Genomic DNA, 25,547 nt, shown 5'->3' on the forward strand with positions numbered 1-25,547 from the left:
CGTGTGGTATGCTGGCGCCACTGTCAGGGACAGACTAAGGCTGCAGCGCGTCGTGCGCGCTGCCGAGAAGGTGATGGGCTGCAGGCTTCCATCCATCCAGGACCTGTATATCTCCAGGACCCCGAGGCGTGCAGGTCGGATCACGGCCGACCCTTCCCACCCTGGTCACGGACTGTTTTCCCCCCTCCCCTCAGGCAGGAGACTACGGTCCATTCGGACCAAAACCTCCCGCTACATGAACAGCTTCTTCCCCTCTGCCATCAGGCTGCTGAACACCAAGTGACTTATCACTTAAGCACCATGTACAGCAGCCAGTCGGACTCACGAACAATACATCACATTACTCCTGCATTGACCTGCACTATTTCTTACTATTTATGTATATACTGTATATATGTCTTATTTTATTTTATTTATCTTATTCTAGTGTTGTCTTCTTTATGTTGAATGTCGCAGCGTCACACCAAGACAAATTCCTAGCTTGTGTAATACTGTGTATTACATGAACAATGGCAATAAATCTGATTCAATTCAATTCATGTGTGTGTGTATACATACATACGTACATACATACACACACACATATATATGTATATACATACATACCTACGTACATACGTACGTGTGTGTGTGTGTGTATGTATGTATGTATGTATGTATACACACATATATATGTATACACACATATATATGTATACACACACATACATACCTACATACATACATACAGACATACATACATATGTGTGTGTGTGTGTACATACATATACACACACATATAAATACACACACACATATATATATATATATAAATACACACACACACACACATACATACAGCAGAGCTGAGTAGAGGCGTGAATCCAAGGACAGAGTGGCCCAAAAAGTACAACAAACTGTCCATACCTGAGGCACTGGAGACTGCTAAGCAAAGGCTCACAGCCCTGTCTACCCGACTAAAGAGGTACACAAGAGAAGTACAGGAAAGGAGGATAAACAGGGTGTTCTCCACCAACCCGGCAAAGGTCTACTCTCAATGGCAGGGCAACAACATGACAACAGACCCCCTCAGGGCTGAGACGGAACAATACCGGAAGAGTATCTGGGAGAAAGAGGCAACACACAACACTACTGCCCAATGGCTGCAAGACCTACAGACTGAGCACAGCCAACTCCCAGAACAAGTCCCAGTAGTCATCACCTTAGCAGACATACAAACAAGAGTTTCCAAAATGAAGAGCTGGACAGCACCAGGGCCCGATAAGATCGATGCCTACTGGCTTAAGAAGCTGACTGCACTCCATGAACACCTGGCAGCACAGATGAACCAGCCGCTAACATCAGGGGACCACCCAGAGTGGCTAACCCAAGGCCGGACAGTCCTCATAATGAAGGACCCCCAGAAGGGCACAATACCGTCCAACTACTGGCCCATAACCTGCCTCAGCACCACATGGAAGCTTCTATCAGGCATCATAGTGGCTAAGATCAGCAGGCACATGGATCAATACATGAGCAGAGCACAGAAAGGCATAGGCAACAACACAAGAAGTGCCAAACACCAGCTACTGGTCGACAGGGCAATTGCCCAGGACTGTAGGACGCGGCACACCAACCTGTGCACTGCCTGGATTGATTACAAGAAAGCCTATGACTCAATGCCGCACACATGGATACTGGAGTGCCTAAAGCTGTATAACATCAACAGGACACTAAGAGAATTCATCCAGAACTCCATGAAGCTGTGGAACACGACTCTGGAGGCCAACTCAAAGCCAATTACGCAGGTGAGCAACAGATGTGGCATTTATCAAGGAGATGCTCTGTCTCCCCTGCTGTTCTGCATAGGCCTAAACCCCCTCAGCCAGATCATCACCAAGAGTGGCTATGGATACTAGTTCTGAAGTGGAACAAGCTGTATGCCAAGAACGAGCGTGACATCGACTCTCTGAATAACCTCACTAGGATCTACAGCAAGGACATCGGGATGTCATTCGGGCTAGACAAATGTGGGCAGATGATATCTAGAAGAGGAAAGGTGATCAAGAAAATATACCAGTGGCTGACAAAGGCTGGACTGAAACACAGCACAGAGGCACTACTCATGGCTGCACAAGAACAGGCCCTGAGCACCAGAGCAATAGAGGCCAGGGTCTACCATACCAGACAAGACCCCAGGTTCAGAATGTATGGAGATGCCCCTGAGACAGTCCAGCACATCACAGCAGGGTGCAAAATGCTAGCAGGCAAGGCATACATGAAGCGGCATAACCAGGTGGCTGGCATAGTGTACAGGAACATCTGCACTGAGTATGTACTGGAGGTCCCAGGGTCCAGGTGGGAGACACCCCTGAAAATGCTGGAGAACAAGCAGACCAAGATCCCGTGAGACTTCCAGATCCAGACGAAGATGGTGGTGGCCAACCAGCCTGACATAGTGGTGATGGATAAACACCGGAAGACAGTGGTGGTGATAGATGTAGCAATCCCAAGTGATAGCAACATCAGGTGCATCAAGAAGGAACACGAGAAGCTGGAGAAGTACCGAGGGCTGAAGGAGAAGATAGAGAGAATGTGGGGCATGAAGGCAACAGTGATCCCAGTAGTGATTGGGACACTAGGGGCAGTAACACCCAAGCTGAGTAGATGGATCCAACAGATACAAGGAACCACATCAGAGATCTCTGTCCAGAAGAGAGCAGTCCAAGGAACAGCTAACATCCTGTGCAGAATCCTCAGACTCCCAGGCTCCCAGGTCTTTGGTAGAGGACCCGAGTCTGAAGGAAGGAGGATTTTTTTTTTTTTTTTTTTACACACACACACACACCACACACACACACACACACACACACACACACACACCACACACACACACACACACACATACACACACACATACACACACACACACACACACACACACACACACACACACCTATACATATATAAATTTAGATATTTAATATATTAAGTCTTGTTTTTCTTTTTGTGTGAAACAGAAATTGGTGGTGATGATTGGTACCTAACATTTGGAATAAAGTACAATCTGAACTTCAACTTCAAGTTACATTGAATGAGTTTAAAGTGCTGGTGAAATCATTGCAGTCTACCTTGTCTCTAGGCAAGTATTTTGTGAGCAAGATTTAATGTTAATCTAATGTTATTAATGTAGCTGTTGTGTTGCAGCCCTCTTGGCCAGGTCTCCCTTATAATAGATCGTTGATCTTGATGTGAGTAACCTGGTTAAATAAAGGCAATAATAATAAAACAAACAAGAATACACGGAAGAAGTCTAAATATGATGTAACATGCCAGAACACTACATTTTGTTTTGTTTTGTGCAAGTACTGACAGTTGGCTTTGGCATTTTGTGAAGATTCTATGTCCAGGTCATCAATCAAAGCCGAGACAGATCCATTCACTGCAGTTCTGGAATGCAGATGAATAGAAACTCAAATTAATTCAATATACACATTACACATTCAAATATGAAATAAAAACATAATTATATATATTATTATATATTACATATATTTAAAATGTACAAAACAATTCAAATATACTGGGTATAAAAAGCTCAAATGTGTCAACTTACCTTTGTGAGGGTGGAACCAGATCAGTTGGCAGTGTAAGTGGCAGTGCTTGTCCAGACTTTACCAAGTCTACAAGATGCATTGCCAGAATAAACTCTTCAGCTTTTAACTTGCCGTCTTTATCGACATCAGCTAAATTCCTGCAGGAGGCATGAAACTGAATTTACTTTTAAATACACTGCAGCTAGAAAGAGTCTTGGGAGTGACTATAAGAAATCTGGGAAACACAATTGTGATCAAAATAACTTAACATGCAATATGATAGAAACACAATGAATCCTACCAGATAGAAGCCAGCTGTGTCTGACTGAGCATTGTGGTTGCCATAGCAGCTCTCACTTGCTGACCTGAGAACAATGTAAACTGTCAGAACATCTGTATTTTATTTAAATGATAATAGTATAAGAGTATATAATAGTATTAGGAATTTTATACAATTTTATTAGATACAGATTTTATTCTGCAGAGTATAGACAGGGCCATAATTAGCTAAAGGTTAGCCATAGTTTTTGGATAGATAAATCCACATAGGAATAATTGTCTGTGTATAGCAGTAATACATTCACATGGCTGATAAGAATAGTAACAAATAAACATGTTTCAGGTTTTATACCAAAACTATTTTCTATTTTGTTCTATTGTTTTGTCTTATAATATTAATTTAATATAAAATTCCAATCTATGTAAGTGTGACAATAACATCTAAAAAATGTCTTACAACTTGATAATATTGCTGACTGGCTGTTAAGTACAAAGTCACGCTGTGATAGATGATTGAAGTCTGTATGTTTAACTGTATCACAGCTATTTATTTAAAAAAAACAGAAAAACAGGTCCATCGAGGCTTAACACAACATAAGGAAAAATACATACTTGACCAAGTGTGTGTCTTGGCAATGAATGAGTGTGACAAAGTGTTTCTGGGTCTGAACACAACCACATTTTACGTCATTTAACTCACTGGCACAAAGAAAGAATGAGGGAGGTACTGTAATGATTATGAAATCACAAATGGGTTGAAATTATTTGATGCTCGATTCTACTTCAAGGTTGCTGGATATTTTTAATGAACTATAAAAAGTGATGTCATGCAAACAGATGCACACAAGTCATACCAGTGAGGTATCCAGTCATGTGTTTATCCAAGCTGTTGAACTGCTGTCTGTATTTAAGTCGGGAGGCATGTGGCACAGGCCAATCACTGGGACCAGCGATGATGGGGGACATTGTAGAAGGGGATGAAGAAGCCAAACTAACAGATGAACAGAGCCAATATAAACAAGCACCTTGATTATTCAACCTTCAGGTAGATCAACACGTGTTTAAACTTTAAATGAACACAAACTGCTTAAGATTAGGAAGCAAATGAAATAGCTTTCAAATGTATCTACACCTGAATGTTACCTGCTAGAACCAAGGTCCAGGAGGGCTGGTGCTTTATTCACACCAGGTGGAGAGAGTCCTAGTGGTAGGCCTGAAAATACAGCATCCATTACAGTCTCCTGCAAATATCTCCTCTATTCTTGTTCTGTAATGTCAATCTAAATTCCACTATGGCTGTTAACATATAGATTTTTATAGTTTCAAAAATAAACACTGAAAGGGAGAGTTGTAATAAGAGGATGCTGGAAAAACCCTAAGAAAAAAAAACCCTGTAAAACCCAGTTGGAATACATTTAATACTTTATTCCTTCAGTTTATTTTCATCTTAAATAAATTCAAAATGACTTACTTTGACACAAGATATTACTCCTAAACTTAAGAAGCCAGTTACCAGTTGTTAGAGTTCCAGCTGGAAATGGTTGTAGAATTCCCATGGTGCCATTAGGCAGTGTAGCATTTCCAACTGTGGGCAATAGAGGGTGTGTGGGAACAGCAGGTATTAGAGGACTCAGGCCTGTTGCTGTAGTAACCAAAGTGGTGAGGCCTGACATCGGTGTCAAAGTAGCGTGTCCAGCAGCGGACATGGGAATCGGAGTCAACATGGTGATGTTTTTCCCAGGCATCATGGACATGTTAGGCACAGTGCCCATTCCTACAACACAAATACATGCTGTAGTCAAGTACAATGTCAATTACTGACAAAAGTAATTTTGGTAGATGGAGAATTGGGTATCTAATCAATAGTTAAAAATAAAGAATAATAAGTTATTTACCATAGGATGGGTTAGTCATGGATGGGATGGGATTATTTATGGTGGGGGCAGGTACAGGAGGCTGCTTCATGATGATTGGTAGTGCTGATGGAAGTGATGTACCCTGGAGTTTCAGCTTGATGAGCTTCATGGCAATGGAAAACTCTAACCGGTCCACCTTTCCATCTTTATTCATATCAGCCAGAGACCTAGGAGGCAGCGGTGAAAAGAGGCATTAAAAACAATTCTGTTACTGGTCTTGACGGGAACTACACTAAGGTCTGTGTCTGCGCATATTACCATATCTCAGCCAAAACTGAGGCAGAAAGGCCAGATTGGAGGAAAAACTTTCTTGCCTGCTCCCCTATAAATGAGAAGAGAAGAACCTCAACTACTGTGCATTTCTCTAACAAGTGAAGGATGTGATAATGTTAGATAATGTGATAATGTTCTGATAATGTGTGCGGTGTGGACCTGAGACATAGCCCATAGATGGGGAGAGTGTGTCAAACTTCTGGTCATGTTTGTTCCTCTCCTCTGGAGAGATTGCCCAGATACTTAGACCACCTTGCATTAAAAAAAGAAAAGAAATGTGAAAAACACTCCAAAGAAAATGAAAGGCCAGTTCAGAAACAATAAGCAGGGAGGTTTTTTAAGAGTAGCCAGTTTGTAAAACACTGGCACTGACTTCTAAATGAAGTCTTTGAGATGTAGATGTAGACTGAAACACATCAGACAGTAACAGCTACTAACCTTACAAATATCAATTACCGAGCTGCACGGTACCACTATTAGACTGAAATCTGACATCTGTGCACACCTACAATGTAGAATGCTACAGGAAATGATCTCCCAAATGGAAAAACAAATAAAAAACATGTTCAACAGTCAACCACACCCACTGCCCGTTTTACACACCCATTCACAGAACATGCAGCATTCTTACCATTCATATTTGCATGTTGAGGTACAGAAAACTCTTGGCAGTGTTCTCAGCTACTGTTTGTAGCCATCTGTGAGAAATAGAGAGAGAGAGAGTTACTGTCCAATCACTAGTTAATACTGTATCTAAAACAAGACAGTCGTATCACAGTAGAGAGGCATGAGACACAGAGGAGAGATAGCTTTTTGTTCAGTCAGCAGAGTCAAACAGGGAATCTCCTGTTTTCTTTAGAACTCTGGCTACATTCTTTAGCTTAAACCACTGGGATATTTCAGTGCCAGCCACACTGACTTTGTATTGGCAAAACACCAATACTGTTCAAGCTGCCCTGGGAGTAACATTGTGTGTACAGCCATCTTCACCAGTGCTGGATTAAAGCCTTGTTTGTCACAAAAGTTCTTTACATTCCTTCCAAGTTGGTTAGATGGTTCTTTAATAAATATGTATAAAGCTGCAATGTCTTTTGCCCGATTGTGATGAATGATGAATGAATAATGTTCAATACAACTGCACATGTTCACAGATGAATGTTACCTGCTGTTGTCCAAACAGTTTTATCATGATAGTCTTGTTGGAGAAGAATATAACTTATTTATAACTATGGGGCTGTTTAAGCTGAGCTTGCAGCTACCACAAATCAGCTATGTGCTTCTGATGACATGAAAAGGAGCTTCCAGTAGACACATCTAAGTACTCTAAAGTACACGCGCAATAATATAATGATCAAAATTCAAGCAATTATTAACAACTGAAAAAGATGATTATCTCATGATTTTTTCCCATATATCTTCAAGTATTTTCAGATTTTACTATTTTATTGCACTCTGCTAAAACTGCTGTCATACAGTACATGGTTCAGGCACATTAAATATGATTTCATGATATCTTTAACTTCTATCATCATTTCTTGTAATCTAACGTAACAATCCATCCAGTATGTCAATGTTCATTTTGAAGCAGGTTTGCCAGTCAAAACCACAATATGTAGCGCCTTCTAATTAAAATTCATGGTACGGTACTTATAGTATCAGTATTTAGTGAGAATAAGTATGTAAATAAAAGCCAGATATGCAGTTTTGATACTGTTATACAGTAGAAGTGCCTTTTATTATTGAGTACAAGTGTGGTCTGTGCGTCATGACAGAATGAATTAAGGCCAGGGTTGCAAAATACATAACTTCAGCTGCAACATTACAAGACGCTCCAGGATGCAAGAGTTATAATATCAACTCAACCATGTTTTACTGCAACTTTTTTTTACTGCTCTGAAAAAGGGAACTGCCTTTTCGCAACTAATATATATATATACATACACAGTATATATATATATATAAATGAAATTTACTTAAAGGCAGAAATTTACTTAAAGGCAGCCACTTTACACCCTGTTCATAAGTATGAAAAATAGATTAATCTGAAACTATATGATTTGTTTAAGTAATGTTAATGTTAATGTTTAAGTGTCAGTGGCAGAATCAGTGGTCAATATTGGAGTACGTATTCAGGTTTTTCCAGATATTCTCCATCCTTGAATGGAGTTCAAGTTTTAGAATAAATTTCCCACTTAAGATGAATGTTAATCCAAATAGCACACTTATACAGACATCACACTTATACATTTCCACATCTGTCTGCCAGGCCTGATCTGCTTTAGATCTGTATTCTTCCATTAGTATTTACAATACAGAACAGTGTTGGATAAACAGCTGACCTGTCTCGGAACTCAGCTTTGGCCATCATCCACAACTCTTGTGGTCATTCTGTGCATCTGAATTTTAAACTAATATTCTGTTTGACTTGCAAATAATGGCCGGGCATGGATGGATCATCCTCTGGAAACTCTCAACTGACCATTTGGTTAATGTCTCAGTCTCTATGTCACACACTTCTTAATTCCTTGAGTGTTTTGAATGATCTCTTACTCAGTCCATTTATTTATGCGGCTGCAATTGAATCTATATTATTAAAAAAAACTGTGAGGTGTCATATCGAGGCACTTACCCCTGTTACGGAAATAATTTTGCTAACAAGTCACAAGATGAGCTCACACCAATAACAACAACTCTGTCCAGGACTGTATTGCCCTCTCCACTCCTGATTGTAAAAATATACTTCAAATATATTTAAATATGGGTGATTGACATATATGTCAGGGTTGATTGACCTATAATATAGGTTGATAATGGTTGATTGACCTATAATATAGGTCAATCAACCATTATCTCTTATTTTCCTCCTCAAGCAAACTATCTAAATTGTCATCATGGTGTTTTCAAAGTACAGCAAAGGCCTTTTGGTTTGTCAGATCTTAACATTGGCTGATGCCATTTTCGATTCCAGGCTTTATGTAAACATCATGTTTCTGTTTGTTTTCTTTGACCATATATTAAGGTGTAACAAAAATAATTCATTGCTTCTACTGTCAAATGAGATTCAACAATAATTGTAGACAAGCCATGAATGTATTTATAGAATTTGTGTACACATGGAGACGTGTAATAAACCCGTCAGGATGAGTACAGAGATGGTGTCTGCTCCTAGTGATGCTGATGTACTGATGGGTACATAGATGGATTCACAGCACACGCTGGGGGTGTCAAAATCAGAGCAGCTGAGAGGCCATGTTGAACTTTAAATATGTAAAAGATTAATATAAAATTGCATGGTTGCAACTAATTAATTAAACTAATTATGATGCAACCAGCTAATGGGATTTTACATTTCTTTTATTTTGCATCATATACATTTTGTGTCATATATATATATATATATAAACTGGCATGGCAAATGACTGTTGAGCTTTGTACAGTTGGTTTAAAGGTTTAAATCGTGACTTTATTTACATCATTAAAATAATAAAAATGTTTTCTGAATAAGGAGTCTATTGGAGGACCATACAACTACAGCCTAAATGTGGATGAAATAATCTTACTAATTTAAAGTAGGTGTTTCGGAGGCCTCTTAGATAAACTGATAGAGTAACATTCCCTGATTACTTGTCAACAGCCAGGCTGAGAAATGCCCGGAACCTGCATTACTAGTTTTAAGCGAGATGAATTACCAAATCTGTTTACTGCAAATGTGCTTTTACAGCTTACAACCATCATGAATAAGTATCAACACATTAACTGAACGTGCTAATCTGACCCCCGTTTCCAGATTGTTTTGATGACGAGTATATGAGCAACATCACCTTCAAATTACTATTTTGGTTTACGGCTGCGTCGAAAACAAGGTCAAAGGGCGATATTGTACGCACGTCTCAAACGTGAGAAAAAGCTATAGATTGTGTAGGGAAACTACTCAAACAATGACAAACTTATCGGAGCTCAGTTGGGCAGTTTCGCTTGCATACCTCATTTGCCGCGACGATAAAACCGTGACGTCCGAGGCTTCTGGAAACCTTCCAGGTATCCACAACTTGGTGAAGGTTCCTTGGACACACTGGATAATTTTTTTGTTCCAAAGGAGTCCAATTTGGAGGGGAAACGTCAAAGTTTGGGATCGTCGTTTCGCAGAGAACCTGTTGCTGACAGCTCCGACCGTCACCCCAACAACATGGCTGACGACGAGTGTGAGTCTCTGCGTTTGCGTATTCGCGCGAACGCGTGTCTGCGTGTGACCGTCCTGAGAGCGAATGTGGGAGGAGAGTCACGGAGGAGCGACGCTGAGTAGATTAGGGCGTTGATAGGAGAACCCAGCGGCTGCAGAAGGAATCGGAGGCCAAACATTATTCAGACTATCAGGGTTTAATATTAAAATTACATAATAGTTTACGCCTCTATCGTATCGCCAGTCCGTAAATATAGTAAAACAGGGCTCTCCAGTGTATAATATTATAAATGTATCTACACTGCTCAAAAAAATTAGAGGAACTCTTCGAAAACACATCAGATCTAAACGGGGGAAATGATCTTGAATATCTTTCCTGATAAAAAGTAGCTGATGTATTAGTAACAAAAAGATGCGACATAATTTGATAGAAATGAAAATGATCACTCTATAGAGGAGGGAAATCAAAGACAGCCCAAAAATGAAAGTGAAAAAATGATGTAGCAGATTGGTCCATTTTGCCAAAATGTCATTGTAGCAACTCAAAATTCTCGGTAGTTTGTGTGGCCCCCACGTGCTTGTACGCATGCCTGACAACATCGGGGCATGCTCGTAATGAGACGACGAATGGTGTCCTGGGGTATCTCCTCCCAGATCTGGACCAGGGCATCACTGAGCTCCTGGACAGTCTGAGGGTCAACCTGGCGGCGCTGGATGGACCTAAACATAATGTCCCAGAGGTGTTCTATTGGGTTTAGGTCAGGTGAACGTGGGGGCCAGTCAATGGTATCAATTCCTTATCCTCCAGGAACTGCCTGCATACTCTAGCCACATGAGGTGGAGCATTGTCATGGACCAGGAGGAACCCAGATCCCACTGCACCAGCATAGGTTCTGACAACAGGTCCAAGGATTTCATCCCGATACCTAATAGCAGTCAGGGTGCCATTATCTAACCTGTAGAGGTCTTGTTGCGGAATTTAGCCGTTTTGAGAAGTAATCGATGAGTCTAAATTACTGCGTAGGAGACGGTTTATTCAGTCAGTCGGTCAGGATACATGCATAGGCAGAGAGATCTCTGCCTATGCGTACGCAGTTCTGATCTTATATAGCTGAAGGCCCGCCTCCAAGGCGGGACACAGGGCGCTTGCGCAGCATGTGCTCGGCACCTGCACAACATGTGCTAGCACCTATCTGGCTGGCGCCAGAAGCTGAATGGCTGAGAAGATCCCCCTCCTCAGCCGTTGGATGCAGGTCTCCTTTGAACACCAGGGTGCCTTTGTTTCCTGTGACTGCATGAGGTGCCAGACAGGCTCACGTGCTCACCCAATCTCCACCACCCCATTCCAAATTTCCATTTCTTTTCCTTTCTTTTGCACTCAATTTCCATTACAGTCTGTGTGCCCTTCCTGGGATATGCCTCCCCAGACCATCACTGACCCACCACCAAACCGGTCATGCTGAATGATGTTGCAGGCGGCATAACGTTCTCCACAGCATCTCCAAACCCTTTCATGTCTGTCGCATGTGCTCAGGTTGAACCTGCTCTCATCGGTGAAGAGGGCGCCAGTGGCGTGGTTGCCAATTCTGGTGGTCTATGGCAAATGCCAATCGAGCTCTACGGTGCCGGGCAGTGAGCACAGGGCCTACTACAAGACATTGGGCCCTCAGGCCACCCTCATGGAGCCTGTTTCTGATTGTTTGGTCAGAAACATTCACACCAGTGGCCTGCTGGAGGTAATTTTGTAGGGCTCTGGCAGTGCTAATCCTGTTCCTCCTTGCACAAAGGAGCAAATACCGATCCTGCTGAGGGTTTAAGGACCTTCTACGGCCCTGTCCAGGTCACCTGGAGTAACTACGTGTCTCTTGGAATCTCCTCCATGCTCTTGAGACTGTGCTGGGAGACACAGCAAACCTTCTTGCAATGGCACGTATTGATGTGCCATCCTGGAGGAGTTAGACTACTTGTGCAACCTCTGTAGTGCCCAGGTACCGCACCATACTATCAACAGAGGTGTTGATCCAAGCCAAATGAATAACTACAGCAATAGAAACTCAGTCAGTAAAAAATCAGCCAAAAGAGATGAGAAGGGAAAAAAGTGTCAGTGGCCTCAACCTGGAAAACCATTCCTGTTTTGGGGGCCGTCTCATTGTTGCCCCTCTGATGCACCTGTTGTTGATTTCATTAACAACAAAGCAACAGAAACTGATTAACAACCCCCTCTGCTACTTACTGACCAACTGACCAGATCAATATCCCAGAAGTTTGACTGATAGGTTGCTATACTCTGATTAAAAAGTGTTCCTCTATTTTTTTGGAGCAGTGTATTTATGACAAGGCTTTCAGGGTAGGCTTCTATGAATTGAACACATAGCAAGACTAAAAACACGGGACAATAAAGAAATGCATGAATATAAATAATATTTTGGTGTAATACTGATCATATCTTTGATATAAAGGTGGGTGGGGCTATGAAACGTTTTAGGTTGTATTTACATCAATAAACACTAGAAAAATGCCCATTCCTGCATCCTTTCAGTTATTAGAATTTATTGGTATCATGATCAAAGACAGGATTAAAGAGTCAATCTTTTGACAGATACATTTTAATTCATAAGGTTGAAAAGATATTCAATCTAAAATATACTGAAATGGTTGTATTTACATGTACAGTGGGGCAAAAAAGTATAGAGCGGGTCACCAATTGTGCAAGTTCTCCCACTTAAAAAGATGAGCGAGGCCTGTAATTTTCATCATAGGTATACCTCAACTATGAGAGACAAAATTGGGGGACAGAATCCAGGAAATCACATTGTAGGATTTCTAATGAATTAATTGGTAAATTCCTCAGTAAAATAAGTATTTGGTCACCTACAAACAAGCAAGATTTCTGGCTCTCACAGACCTGTAACTTCTTCTTTAAGAGGCTCCTCTGTCCTCCACTCGTTACCTGTATTAATGGCACCTGTTTGAACCTGTTTGTTTAACACTATGGCCAAGACCAAAGAGCTGTCAAAGGACACCAGAAACAAAATTGTAGACCTGCACCAGGCTGGGAAGACTGAATCTGCAATAGGTAAGCAGCTTGGTGTGAAGAAATCAACTGTGGGAGCAATTATTAGAAAATGGAAGACATACAAGACCACTGATAATCTCCCTCGATCTGGGGCTCCACGCAAGATCTCACCCCGTGGGGTCAAAATGACAAGAACGGTGAGCAAAAATCCCAGAACCACACGGGGGGACCTAGTGAATGACCTGCAGAGAGCTGGGACCAAAGTAACAAAGGCTACCATCAGTAACACACTACGCCGCCAGGGACTCAAATCCTACAGTGCCAGACGTGTCCCCATGCTTAAGCCAGTACATGTCCAGGACCGTCTGAAGTTTGCTAGAGAGCATTCAGATGATCCAGAAGAGGATTGGGAGAATGTCATATGGTCAGATGAAACCAAAATAGAACTTTTTGGTAAAAACTCAACTTGTCGTGTTTGGAGGAGAAAGAATGCTGAGTTGCATCCAAAGAACACTATACCTACTGTGAAGCATGGGAGTGGAAACATCATGCTTTGGGGCTGTTTTTCTGCAAAGGGACCAGGACGACTGATCCATGTAAAGGAAAGAATGAATGGGGCCATGTATCGTGAGATTTTGAGTGAAAACCTCCTTCCATCAGCAAGCAGCATCACTGCTCTAGAGGAGATCTGCATGGAGGAATGGGCCAAAATACCAGCAACAGTGTGTGAAAGCCTCGTGAAGACTTACAGAAAACGTTTGACCTCTGTCATTGCCAACAAAGGGTATATAACAAAGTATTGAGATGAACTTTTGTTATTGACCAAATACTTATTTTCCACCATAATTTGCAAATAAATTCTTTAAAAATCTGACAATGTGATTTTCTGGATTTTTTTTCTCATTTTGTCTCTCATAGTTGAAGTGTACCTATGATGAAAATTACAGGCCTCTCTCATCTTTTTAAGTGGGAGAACTTGCACAATTGGTGACTGACTAAATACTTTTTTGCCCCACCGTAGTTATTCACAAACTATTATTGTTGTGTTAAACTCGGTGTGAGTTTTGCGACTTAGGCTATTTCCAGCATGGCAAGTTACTTATATAGTGTTACCTTTTTTGGCTTTTCTTTATTAACATATTTTATATACAAAACATTGGATCTGTGTATCCCAAAAACATGTTGAGTAACATATTGCTAATCTACATACTACATAGATATTAACATAAAATAATACAGGGGGAAAAATGAAAGGAAACATCTGCAATTTTAATGCGTATAAACAAGAAACAGCAAACAACATATACCAAGAATAAACTGTATGAGGAAAAGCAGAAACAATGTATTCCCTGATCAATTGTTATATATCACAATTTAAGGTAAATGAATACATCTAATTTTATTAATTATTTGAGACATTTTAAAAGCTGAAGAGAATTTGTGTTTATCTTGTTATCATGTGTTCTGTCATATGTTCCTGTCTTCTCTAAGAAGTACTTTAGAAGTTAGGAATGGTAGAATCATTAGCAAGTGTAATAAAGATCAGTGACCCTTCCTTGACAGGATTGTTGTTTAGAAAGTTGTAATCACAGGAGGAAGTCAGGCTGAAGGTGTTAAACACCCATCGTAAAACGGGACAGCATGGTGGTGTTGAAGCTTATCTGCAGGAAGAATGTTAACTTTGATCTATCCATCTGAGAAGACAACGGAGAACAAGGACTGTACCAGTATCCAATGGGACTGGAAGAAGAGGACGAGGTCATCCAAGAAGAAGGACTCGATTGGACTGAATTAGCATAAATAATTTATTTAAGATTGGGTCAAGGGATAATTAGGTTGTCAGACTTCATGCCCTGGCAAGTGACTCTGTTATTGTAGGGTTATGAACTGGCCTGGAGCTCTGTAATATTTGTATCTTGAATTGGTTCTATTGCTAAATACATTTTGAAATTGGCATTTTTCTTCTTGAAGTCTTCATTCAAAGAACACGTGGATTAGCAGTGACACATGTGAGGTATTGCGATCCAACAATGCTTATTTGTTATTAGCTAGACAGAGGCATTAAGATATTGTAGCTCAATACAAAATAAATTTATATTAGATTTAGTCTGAGTAATTTATGAACGTGAAACTTGCCATTAAGACATTTGACTTTGAGAGCATAGTTCATAGATTTTGAGTCTGTATTGCAGTCTAGAAACAAGAGAATTCTTTCTGAAATTGTTGTCAAAGTGTTAAAAGATGGGGGAATCATATTGCTAATCTACATACTACATAGCAACTTCAACTTCAATCCAAGATTCTTGAGAAAGAGAACAGGTAGAGAATGGCTCAGAGATTGATTCACTTACATATCACCAAAATTATTTTACATAAAATATATTGCAAAATATTTATGTAAACGTTTCCCTTGACACAGAAGGCAATTCTCGGATTAAGTGAGTGTGTCTGTCTGATATGGACAGAAATCTTGGTATCCTGGTGGCCTGTCTTACTGCAGATCGGGTGGTGAGAGCACAGTGTCACTACATGATCCATCACAGAAACACGAGTTGCACTACGTCCGCTCAGCAGCCTATCGAGGCATAAAATTGGAAGAAGTAAAGGATGAAGTCAGAGTGCAGTCAAGTCAGGAAGCTGTGTGTGGGGTGATCATATTAATCATGCTTATCCTGCAATGGACTACAGACTAAGTTCAAATGTTGGACTAAGTTCAAATGTTGCAAATAGACAGGATTTCAAGAACTTTGGAGGTAATAGAAGTGAGAAACCAGATATTGTATGCGTGCAAGAGTAGTGGTTAAAATCATCACCTAATTTTGTTTTGTATGGGTATGAGGCAATTAGATAGAGTACAGGGGGCAGGTGGTGGGTGCATCACATTTGTGAAGGAAGGAGTTACATACACAGTCGTTGGTATAGGTAGGGAGGAAAAGTATGTGGTGGTAAAAGTTGAGGCTGAAAAAAAAGAACTGGTCATTGTAAATTATAATCCGAGCAGAAGACTAGCGTTCAAGAGACTTGAAGGGATAGAGGGACAGTGTGGCGATTTTAATGGGCACAGTACGCTATGGGGAAGTGATCAGACAAATCATAATGGCCAAGTCATTGAAGACTATATGGATGAGAAAAATATAGTGTATTTAAATGATGGTAGATATATAAGAGTTAATATGAATACAAGAAAAGAGTCCGTAAAGGACTTAACACTGGTGTTGAGCAGCATTGCACCTTAATGAGATTTTCAGTGCAGCAGAGAGGAATGATAGGGAGTGATCATTATCCTGTATGATGCAACATAAAGTTCAGAGTATGGGAGGCAAATGGATCATTAAAAAAGCAAATTGGGAGACATTTATGGAGGAAAGGGATAGACTAAGCAAAGAACTAAGCATAGAGATGCTCGATTCTAAAAAAAGAATCTAAGCAGCTGCCGCAAAAGCTATTCCAAAGAGCAAAGGTCATGGGAGAAAGAAGGCAATGCCGTGGCAGGATGAGAAGTGCAGGGAGGCAGTGGGAAACAGAAATAAGACATTTAGACACATACAATTTGTAACATTTGATTCAAGAATGCTCAGGCAGCACTGTGAAGAACAATAAGAACTTACTGGAGACAATACTGTGATTCAATAAGAAATAGAGGTATGGGGGATGATTAAAAAGATAGAGACTGGAGCTACCCTGTTTTTTGGTGGAGGATGGTGTCACAGCAATGACGGACAAAGAAAAGGCAGAGCTGATAGCAGATTCCTTTGTTAAAGTACATAGTTCAAATAATTTGTCAGAGGAAGGAAAAGGCACAGACATAATTAAAGCAGAGTATAGAGAAGTGTTAAGGAGGGAAGTGAATTTAGGTGGGGATGAAAATGCCCCTTTTACTATAGATGTGTTACGATCTGTGGACACGAATTGAGACCCCAAATGCAGACACACACGATAGGGTGAAGTTCTAAAACAAGTTTACTGAGGTCCAAGTTCTGAACAGAGCCAAAGGGTGCAGGTGAGAGACAAACACAGTCAGACTGGAGCAGGCTGGGCGGCGCGAGCAGGCATCCAAGAGACGATGTGCGGGAAAGACGAACGATTAGTTCCAGACAGGTAACAGGTTCGAAGAAACAAACTTGCAAACAGCATTTTAGGAGCCAGGCTGTACCACAGGGGGTTAAACAACAAATCAGCAAAGAGTGGAGAGATGAACAGGCTTTTAAAGCGAATGGCAGGTGTGGATAATGACAGGAGATTGTCTTCAGGTGTGCCTTGCTCGCCCCACGGAGGAGAGGCAGGAAACCGCTCGGCCCAGCCTGAAAACAGACAAACAAGGGAAACAGGCAAGACACAGAAAGGGAGGGGGAGAGGAAAAACACTCGGGACTCCTAACAAGATGAGCTTATATTGGGCAAACTAACCAGGGGAAGATGAAATCAGTTATTCTATGATTAAATATTTGAGCGAAAGAGGTCTTGTTATGCTGCTACGTTTATATAACAGAGTGTGGAAGGAATGTAAAATGCCAAAGAGCTGGAAAGAAGCAGTAATTATATTCTTAAAAAAGCCAGCTAAAGATGCAAGTAAACCAGGCAGCTATCGACCCCCTTCATTGACGTCACATATTTGTAAACTGATGGAAAGAATGATAAATGACAGATTAATATATTTAATAGAAAACAAACACATGACTGCCCCATATCAAAATGGTTTTAGGAAAAGAAGTCAAACAATAGATCCAGCTGTGTGTTTAGAGGATGAGGTAAGGAAAGCTCAAGTCAATAAAAAAAATTGGAGGTGCAGTTTTCTTTGATGTGAAAGAAGCATATGACATTATGTGGAGAGAGGGGTTGCTAGTAAATATAATATAAAATAATAAATATATTGCAGTTAAAAATAAAATAAAATTCGTATTTATTATGCGACGCTATGACGTCATTTAACGTGCGCCGGCGTAGTGTACGAAAGAGAATTTCAATTCAAAGCGCAACGTAGTTCACTCTATCCAACTCCCCTATGTGGTGAGTAGTGAATAAGGAACGAGTTGTGCAACCCGCCAATAAACAGAAGAAGATGAAGACGACGTAAGCTAATTTTGCTGCTAAATGCTAGAGTCCACAATTATGTTCAATAAAACGACTCGAAGGAATTTTCGGCAGAGAAAAGAAACATCTAGCGAAGAAGAGGACAAGCAGGAAAATAATGTAGATGAAGAGGAAAAATCCGAACCGGCTCAACTAAAGACCCAGAGCCGGGGAATCTCCTGTAGCGCTAACAGGCAAGAGAAGCCTCCGAAGCTGCACAATAGTGCTGAAAACGACGGCGAGGCCTTTATCGGGGCAGAAGAAAGAGAAAGGAGGGAAAAAGTCAAAGATGGAACTGAGACGAAAACAAATATAGTTCTTAGTTTTTCTGGTGACAAAGAAGGTAATGGTTATAACGTCAGTATGTTCCACCTTGAAGGGTGCATAAAATAAGTTTTCATAGAGTAAAGATGGAATATGTACTTTATTACAGTTCAGAAACAATCTTATTTATTTGGTTTATTATTTAAAAAAAATCACCATGCAAAACTCGTTAAATTTAGTTTTTGTATCAACAGTATTGTCACAAACAGCTTCAAGTCACAGACTACATAAACGCTGTTCAGTGTGTAAACGTAGTTTGTTGGTGACTTTTTTTAGTTGATTTCTGATGTTCTTGTTCTGTTTCAGTGGAGGAACCAGAATTTAAAGTAAAAAAATCGTCTGATAAAGAAGTGTTGTTCCAAGTTCGGAAAAACGATAATTCAACTTCCTGGACTAGCTACAGCACAGGTGACCAGTTCATGGGTCTACGTGATAGCTGTGGTGTTGCCATTATACATATTTTAATTTTACTGTATGTGTACACTGTATATGCATTGCATGTAAATCCATGTTAGTTAAGATTCATGCATCTGACTGTCTGACAGATGTCTTTGTTTGCTCTCTTCCACTCCTCTCTTACAACAGATTGCAATGTCTCTCAGTCGACCTTCCTCAGGAAAGGCTTCAGTGACAGTCAGTCTTCAGCTCATACTCTGCTGTATAGTCATCATGAGGATAAGAGTTCTGATAATGATGATGATGGTGGCTCTGAAAGCGATGGTGTATCTTCACTCAGTTCAGGTTCAGATTCTAGCCGCTCTTCTGGTGCATTTTTCAGTTGTATGCACAAATTACTAAAGTAAAATTGATTAGTGGTGATCTGCATTTATTTTGTCAATTTATCTTTAAAGTGATTGTCTCAAGTGCACAAGATATCCAAGAAGCACCGAGGCAACACTGTGCCATGCGAGCACAAATGGATTTCATTCCCCTGGGTCGAGAAGGCCACAATTCTGGTGGTAGTATCTCTAATGACTACATCAGAGGGAGTGATGAAGACAGGATTGGTGATGATGATGAGCAAGATGATCATGAGCGAAGGATTGCATTTGCCCCAAGACTAAAGAACATCAGGCAGAGGATCTTAGCAAAACTTGGTATGGCAGTGAAAAATAGAAAGTTGAGAAAGTTTTTTGAATTGTTTATTTATATTTGTGTTTAAATGAGAAGGGAGTGATGACAGTTTGTCAAGCAGTGATGAGAGAGAGCAACAACTATGGGAAGAGACACAACTTGGGAAAGGAGTCAAGAGACATCTGAGAGTGCTGGTAGGATTGGATTGAGATGGGCTTAACACTCTTTCAAGGCTGATTTTTTATTTTTTTATTCACTCATTGATATTTTTCTTCCATTTACTGTAAATTCAGCCAAATTTTCCTCACCCCTGTCAGAGCTCAGCTGTGAGTGAATCGAGTACATCCAGCAGCGGTAGTACCAGCAGGTCAAGGCAAAAGAAGAGATCAAAAGAAGTCAGAATTCCAAAGACTTTTCCTCCTATTGTATCTGTGATAAAGAAGAAGATAGTTGAAAGGTATGTCTCTTCAGTTTTATTACGCTAACAGTTACAGACAGATATACCGTATTTTCATGACTATAAGGCGCACCTAAAACACTGAGATTTTCTCAAAAATCGACGGTGCGTCTTATAATATGGTGCGCCTTGTGTGTGGACTGAGTTCCAACATCTGCTGCCTTTGGTGGGTGCACTACGGTAAACACTCCGCCATTCGATTAGCGGCACACCTACGCGTAAGGATCCCCTAAAATGGCGCCGGTCAAGCGAGACGCGTATGAATGAGGCTTACTTTAAACTGCAGGCCATCGAATATGTGGCTGAAAATGGCAATCTTAGTGTTTTCGCTTTATGAGGAGGCGGCATCTCTCCATACGCGCAAGGACAACTGTTGCGCAGCGACTGTCCGCGGATTACCAGGAGAGGGCGGCCATCTTCCGCACCTACTGCCACGACAAGATAACCGCGCCCAGCCACATCACCAACATGGATGAGATCCCTCTGACTTTTGACATCCCTTTGACCCACAAAGTGGAGAAAAAGGGACCAGCACGGTGGCGATACGCACAACGGGTCACGAGACCCGTTCACCGTGGTTCTCGGCTGCCACGGAAACGGACAGAGCGCTGGATGACGGAAGGCAAACACTCCTTCACAAAGACTATGAGGCAGCGGTGGGCAAGTTATGCCACCATATGCGGGTGGATTGTAGAGGCATGGGCTATGATACCGTCTTCATGTATTGTAAGAGCTTTCACAAAATCAACGCTGAACCAGAACCAGTTGGTGAGTCCGATTCAGATGATTAAGAAGAGGAATTCGGGATGTTGGACATTGAAATAGTGCAGCTGTTTCATTTAGATGCAGAAGATGAAAACTTTGATGGTTTTGTGGCGGAAGAATAAATATTTTGTTCAATAAATGTGTCGAAACTCACTGTTTTACTTCCGTTGTCATTTTTTACTGTATGTTTCAGCATGCGCCTAATAATACGGTGCGTCTTATGTATGTTTTAAATACAGAAATAGCACCCATAACTGAGACTGCGCCTTTTAATACAGTGCGCCTTATGGTCGTGAAAATACGGTCATAAATTAAACGGTCATAGTCATAAATTAAACAGTGGTCCAATATATCCTTTTTCTTCTGTAGACTAGACTCCCTTACAGAGGTTCACAGGACACGGCAAACAGAATTGAGGAAATTGGAGGCTGATATTGAGTGGGCCCAAAATTCTGTAGAGACTCTGGTGGAAATTTCCTTTGAGAAACGTTTGCATTTTTTTAGGTCCCTAGCGCTCTTTGTCCACACCCTGACTGAGTGTCTACAGGAGAAGGTCAGGATTCGCAAATCTGTTCAGAAAGTATATTCTAAAGTCTGAATTCTGTTTATGATTATAGACATGGCTTATACTTTAATACCAATGATAACACATTCTGTGAATTATTGCGTGGTTGAATTATATAAGTCAATTTATGTCCTGCCAAAATAAATCGGAAATATGTTTTTGAATGTTTAAAGGTTGTTGAGATTAATGCCCTGGAATTGGAATTGCATGTCCTGCTGTCTGAACAGTGGGGGGCGTTGTTGAATCGAAGACGGCATAAGGTCACGGAGCAGGCTGACTGCCTGCAGCACTTGAGCTGTGAGTAACACCTGTATTCATTTATCTGTGTATGTTTTTGTGGTTAAACTATTGTGTAGGCTGTTTATTTACTGTAATAATTAATCCCAATGCTTTAGTCAGTACAGATGAACAGAGTGGGAATAGAAACAATGGAACAGAAACCCAATGGTGAGTATTAAAAAGCTTCATCTTTAAAACCAACTTTCAGTAATCACAAAATGGGCCCGACACTGTATGGACGCACACATTTTGTGGTCATTTGACATGTTTCAGGGAGATAGAAACTGGGGTTGAATGTAATAAAGTTGTTCGAGTACTTGAGGACACAGAGGTTTCAGAAGAAGAGGATGAGCAGCTACAAAAGATGAAAGGTGAGGAATTTTACCTGTTAACTGCTTTAATAAAAGGCATCATTGTCTGCAATTTAATCTTTTGATGCTATGGCATACTTCATAATCTATGTCCACTCCTCGCCCTCAAGATGATATCCTGCTTAGGTCCCAGGCAGTGTTCTCTAGTGTCCAGGATGAGTTCTATGATGTGAAGAAGATTCTGTCCCACTTTGAAGAGTGGAGGGGTTCTTACACTGACTCGTACCACAGTGCATACATTTCTTTTTGTCTGCCAAAGTTGTTGAGCCCTATCATTAGACATCAGCTGCTTGTGTGGAACCCCCTAAAGGTATACATGGGAAGAAACTCCACCTGGTTCCGTGCACCCTAGGGAATCATGTGGCTGATGTCATTTTATGCGTTTTAGGATGACAGTGAGGCTTTTGAAAAGCTGCCTTGGTTCACAGCAGTAGAGACCTTTTGCCATGGTTATGGCCATGAAGAGTTGGAGCACTCAGACAGACAGACTCTGTCTGATGTTGTAGAAAAGACTGTCCTACCCAAAATAACAGGTAATAACCATCTGTGACTAACTGTCATTATAGATTTCTGAATGTTTACACTTACTGTCTTACTGTCAGCTATTATGTCCCTTCAAATGGTAATTCCTAACCCTTTTTTTTTTTTTTAGCTTATGTGGAGCTGGCATGGGATCCTGAATCTAGCCATCAGTCAGTCTGTTTGTTTGGGCTCTGTCACAAACTGAAAGAAGACTTCTCCATCTTTGACAGGAAACAGAGCAAACCAGTCAAAGTGAAGTCAACACCGTGCCTTTCCCACCCTTTTCGTGCAATGCAGCTCAGAGCCCGATTTATTATTTGTAACATTCAGAAAGGAGAAATGGCATGAAAAAATAGGATAAATACACCATTATCAGATAACTGTTTGCTACAGGCTGATGCACATGCTATTTAATGAAGACTTAAAATTTCTAATCACATTGTCATATGTTGGTTTATATGTGTATTTATGTGTATTTATGTCCCATACAGGCATTCGTAGAGGCTGTAATCTCCCGGCTGAGGAGCACTGTGGACGAAGATGTCTTCATTCCTCTTTACCCCAAAAAGTCTGTTTCTTTTTGCTTGTTAATATTGATGAAAACTTCAAAAAAAATCAGTGAAGAATAGTATAATAGTTATACCATTATGGTATAATACTCATCTATGTAGCCTTCGTTAAATATATCATAAATCTATGAAACTATAAAACATTAAATCATCAAATTAATTTAATACACATTTTTCTTTTAGGGTTCTTGATGACCCTTCCTCGCCTCAGTGTCATTTCAGGGATCAGCAGTTCTGGAAAGCTATAAAAGTACAGTTATCTTTAAAATTCCCATCAAATATATTTTTGGTATTTCCAGATTTGAAGATTTCTCAGACTTTTTGCTTAATCTCTTGATTATTTCTGTGTTATTTCTCCACAATGCTCACTTCACTATATCACTATCACTATATTGTGAGTTTGTCCCGTGTTAATCTGAGTTGTTATGTGTTTATATTAGCTGTTTGTTAATATAGGAAAATGGGATTTGCTGCTGCCTGAGTCAGCTTTAAAGGAACTTATGTTGGACAAACTGCTGAACCGATACCTTATGATTACTCTGTGCAGCCAGACCCTGCATGGCAATGCTGTCCAGGCTTGCAGAAAGGTGTGTACCCTTATTTTTAAAAACCAGAGGAAATGTTTCCTTGTTGTTTTTTTTGGGTCACTTTCCTTTATCTGATGTTTACCTATTTTCTAGGTAGTAGACAGTCTGCCGCTTTCATGGCTCAAAGGAGAGACCGAATGTTTGCCTCAGCTTCAGAATTTCAGAAACCATCTTGTTCAGAAAATTCACACTATTTTCAAACAACATTCTCTAGAAGACCCTAATACAAGGTAATAAGTCATTTTTGTTTTCGACGTAAAGATTAGAATTGAGCAAATGTTACAAACTTGTAGGAAAGTCAATGAAGTCCATTTTGAGGGGACATGTGACAGTAACCAAACAGTGCATTACAGGCAAGAATTCCAAGCAAATTACTGAATTCCAAGAGTTCAACCAGCCAAATCATATAATTAATGCAAATAATCTAATGCAAAATGTAGTCATTTTTTTTCAATAACAGGCCAAAGAACATTGACACAGTAAGAATTTGCTCGGAAGTCACTTTGTAAAGTTTACAATGACTAATGCAGACAAATGTCCTTCACTGTCTTCTTTAGGTCCGCTGTGGTTGAACTGCTACAGATTTTAAGCACAATTCGATGCAATGACTCCATCATGGCTATTGCACAGAAATACCAATGTGAAGATGTGATCTACTCTCACCAGCTACTCAATCAGGAGACAGTGTGAACAAAAGTGGAATATTTAATGGAAAATGAGTGGTGAGGTGCAGACCATTTCTCGGACCAGCACCCCAGTATATTAACAAATTATTATAAATGTGACTTTTTGAGCAGCAAAGTTAAAATCATGTTTTGTACACAAGAGGTTTACTGTACTCTTAAAGTATTTTTATTAATAAATTTTTGAATTTTGCTTATATGCAGGTCTTTATTTCATCAGGATACATAGAAGAAAATAACCAACACTTTCTCTGCTCTTCGGCTGCAAAGTGGAACAAAACCATTGCAAAAAGATTGCAATAGTAAAGAAGCAGCATAAAAAGATGTACAGAGGTGAAAAATCAGTTGTTCCATGGGCAACTTGAGCATTTCTGAAATCTATGATGGAGGAACAAGTGCTCTCTGGCCTTAACTTTCCTGATCTCTCCTTTTGGACTTTACAACTTTGGATATGTTAACTTCAGTTGGAACTTTCTGATGGGCGTTTTTGACACTTTGTGGAAGGTTTTGGTTCAGATGCCTGCTTTGGAACTTATATCCAGAAGCAAATTCCACACTTAAGCCCCTTTCACTGCACGAAAATGGCGCATTGTCCTGGGTCGTTTCAGCACTGTTAAAAGCTTGTCGCAGCATTTTAGTCTCAGATCGAATACCCTGATCCAGTTGAAACGGGTCACCTGCAATATGAAAGGAGTCCTGCTAAATTACCTGAATACACCGGTGTGTTCCAGGGTAAAACTACCTCCAGCCGGCAAATTCCGGCTTCTTAGCCTGGGAGTCTCAGCCCGGGAGTCAGCCCAAGCACCATCCTCAACGACAACCAATCGTTTGAATTACAAGCTCGCGACGTTTGCTCCAATTACGAAATCATCATTAGCCATCCAACCACCCTGCATGGCACAAGTCTCCAGGCAGCTAAGTGAATTTTGAAAATAAATATGCAAGTGAAGAAACTTGTTTGGCTGCTTGATATGCACCGACTGCAATGCCAGCGTTAGCTAGTTTGTTGATACAAAAAGGCACCATCCTTCAAGGCTTGTTAA

The 25,547-nt window shown here is 40.5% G+C and overlaps 2 protein-coding genes across 16 annotated transcripts in view; one reads left to right on the forward strand and one right to left on the reverse strand.

The window, feature by feature from the left end:
• The window catches only part of LOC130516242 (intersectin-2-like), a 43,340-nt gene extending 33,023 nt beyond the window's left edge, over positions 1 to 10,317 (reverse strand). For 5 of the 8 annotated variants that reach the window (XR_008947402.1, XR_008947401.1, XR_008947400.1 and 2 more), the window contains exons 1-11: positions 10,027 to 10,317; positions 6,675 to 6,741; positions 6,203 to 6,295; positions 6,029 to 6,092; positions 5,750 to 5,937; positions 5,368 to 5,628; positions 4,998 to 5,067; positions 4,709 to 4,845; positions 3,877 to 3,940; positions 3,596 to 3,733; positions 3,353 to 3,429 (exon numbers count right to left, since the gene is read on the reverse strand). Coding sequence is in view for 5 of the 8 variants with exons in the window: in XM_057017186.1 (XP_056873166.1) it covers positions 3,353 to 3,429; positions 3,596 to 3,733; positions 3,877 to 3,940; positions 4,709 to 4,845; positions 4,998 to 5,067; positions 5,368 to 5,628; positions 5,750 to 5,937; positions 6,029 to 6,092; positions 6,203 to 6,295; positions 6,675 to 6,681 (1,099 nt within the window). In the remaining 3 variants the exon portion in view is untranslated. The remainder of the gene's footprint in view (positions 1 to 3,352; positions 3,430 to 3,595; positions 3,734 to 3,876; positions 3,941 to 4,708; positions 4,846 to 4,997; positions 5,068 to 5,367; positions 5,629 to 5,749; positions 5,938 to 6,028; positions 6,093 to 6,202; positions 6,296 to 6,674; positions 6,742 to 10,026) is intronic. The other 3 variants (XM_057017171.1, XM_057017195.1, XM_057017180.1) reach the window with 3 other exon arrangements.
• Positions 10,318 to 18,175: 7,858 nt separating this feature from the next.
• Positions 18,176 to 25,457, forward strand: gcfc2 (GC-rich sequence DNA-binding factor 2). 8 transcript variants are annotated; one of them, XM_057017220.1, is made up of 19 exons: positions 18,176 to 18,651; positions 18,939 to 19,040; positions 19,218 to 19,412; positions 19,484 to 19,729; positions 19,800 to 19,900; positions 20,000 to 20,163; positions 21,298 to 21,481; positions 21,667 to 21,790; positions 21,889 to 21,940; positions 22,046 to 22,143; positions 22,254 to 22,453; positions 22,532 to 22,676; positions 22,796 to 22,917; positions 23,157 to 23,233; positions 23,418 to 23,484; positions 23,675 to 23,821; positions 23,915 to 24,051; positions 24,379 to 24,543; positions 24,709 to 25,457. In XM_057017220.1, the coding sequence occupies exons 1-18, from the start codon at positions 18,330 to 18,332 to the stop codon at positions 24,509 to 24,511; spliced, it is 2,616 nt and encodes an 871-aa protein (XP_056873200.1). In that variant the 5' UTR covers positions 18,176 to 18,329; the 3' UTR covers positions 24,512 to 24,543; positions 24,709 to 25,457. The 8 variants fall into 8 exon arrangements, with proteins under 8 accessions (XP_056873200.1, XP_056873191.1, XP_056873218.1 ...); XM_057017211.1 differs by lacking the exon at positions 24,709 to 25,457 and having other exon boundaries at positions 24,379 to 24,701; XM_057017238.1 differs by lacking the exon at positions 24,709 to 25,457 and having other exon boundaries at positions 19,218 to 19,397; positions 24,379 to 24,701.
• The last annotated feature ends 90 nt before the right edge of the window (positions 25,458 to 25,547 follow it).

This window comes from Takifugu flavidus, chromosome 2 (assembly GCF_003711565.1).
Source record: "Takifugu flavidus isolate HTHZ2018 chromosome 2, ASM371156v2, whole genome shotgun sequence".
Taxonomy (NCBI): domain Eukaryota; kingdom Metazoa; phylum Chordata; class Actinopteri; order Tetraodontiformes; family Tetraodontidae; genus Takifugu; species Takifugu flavidus.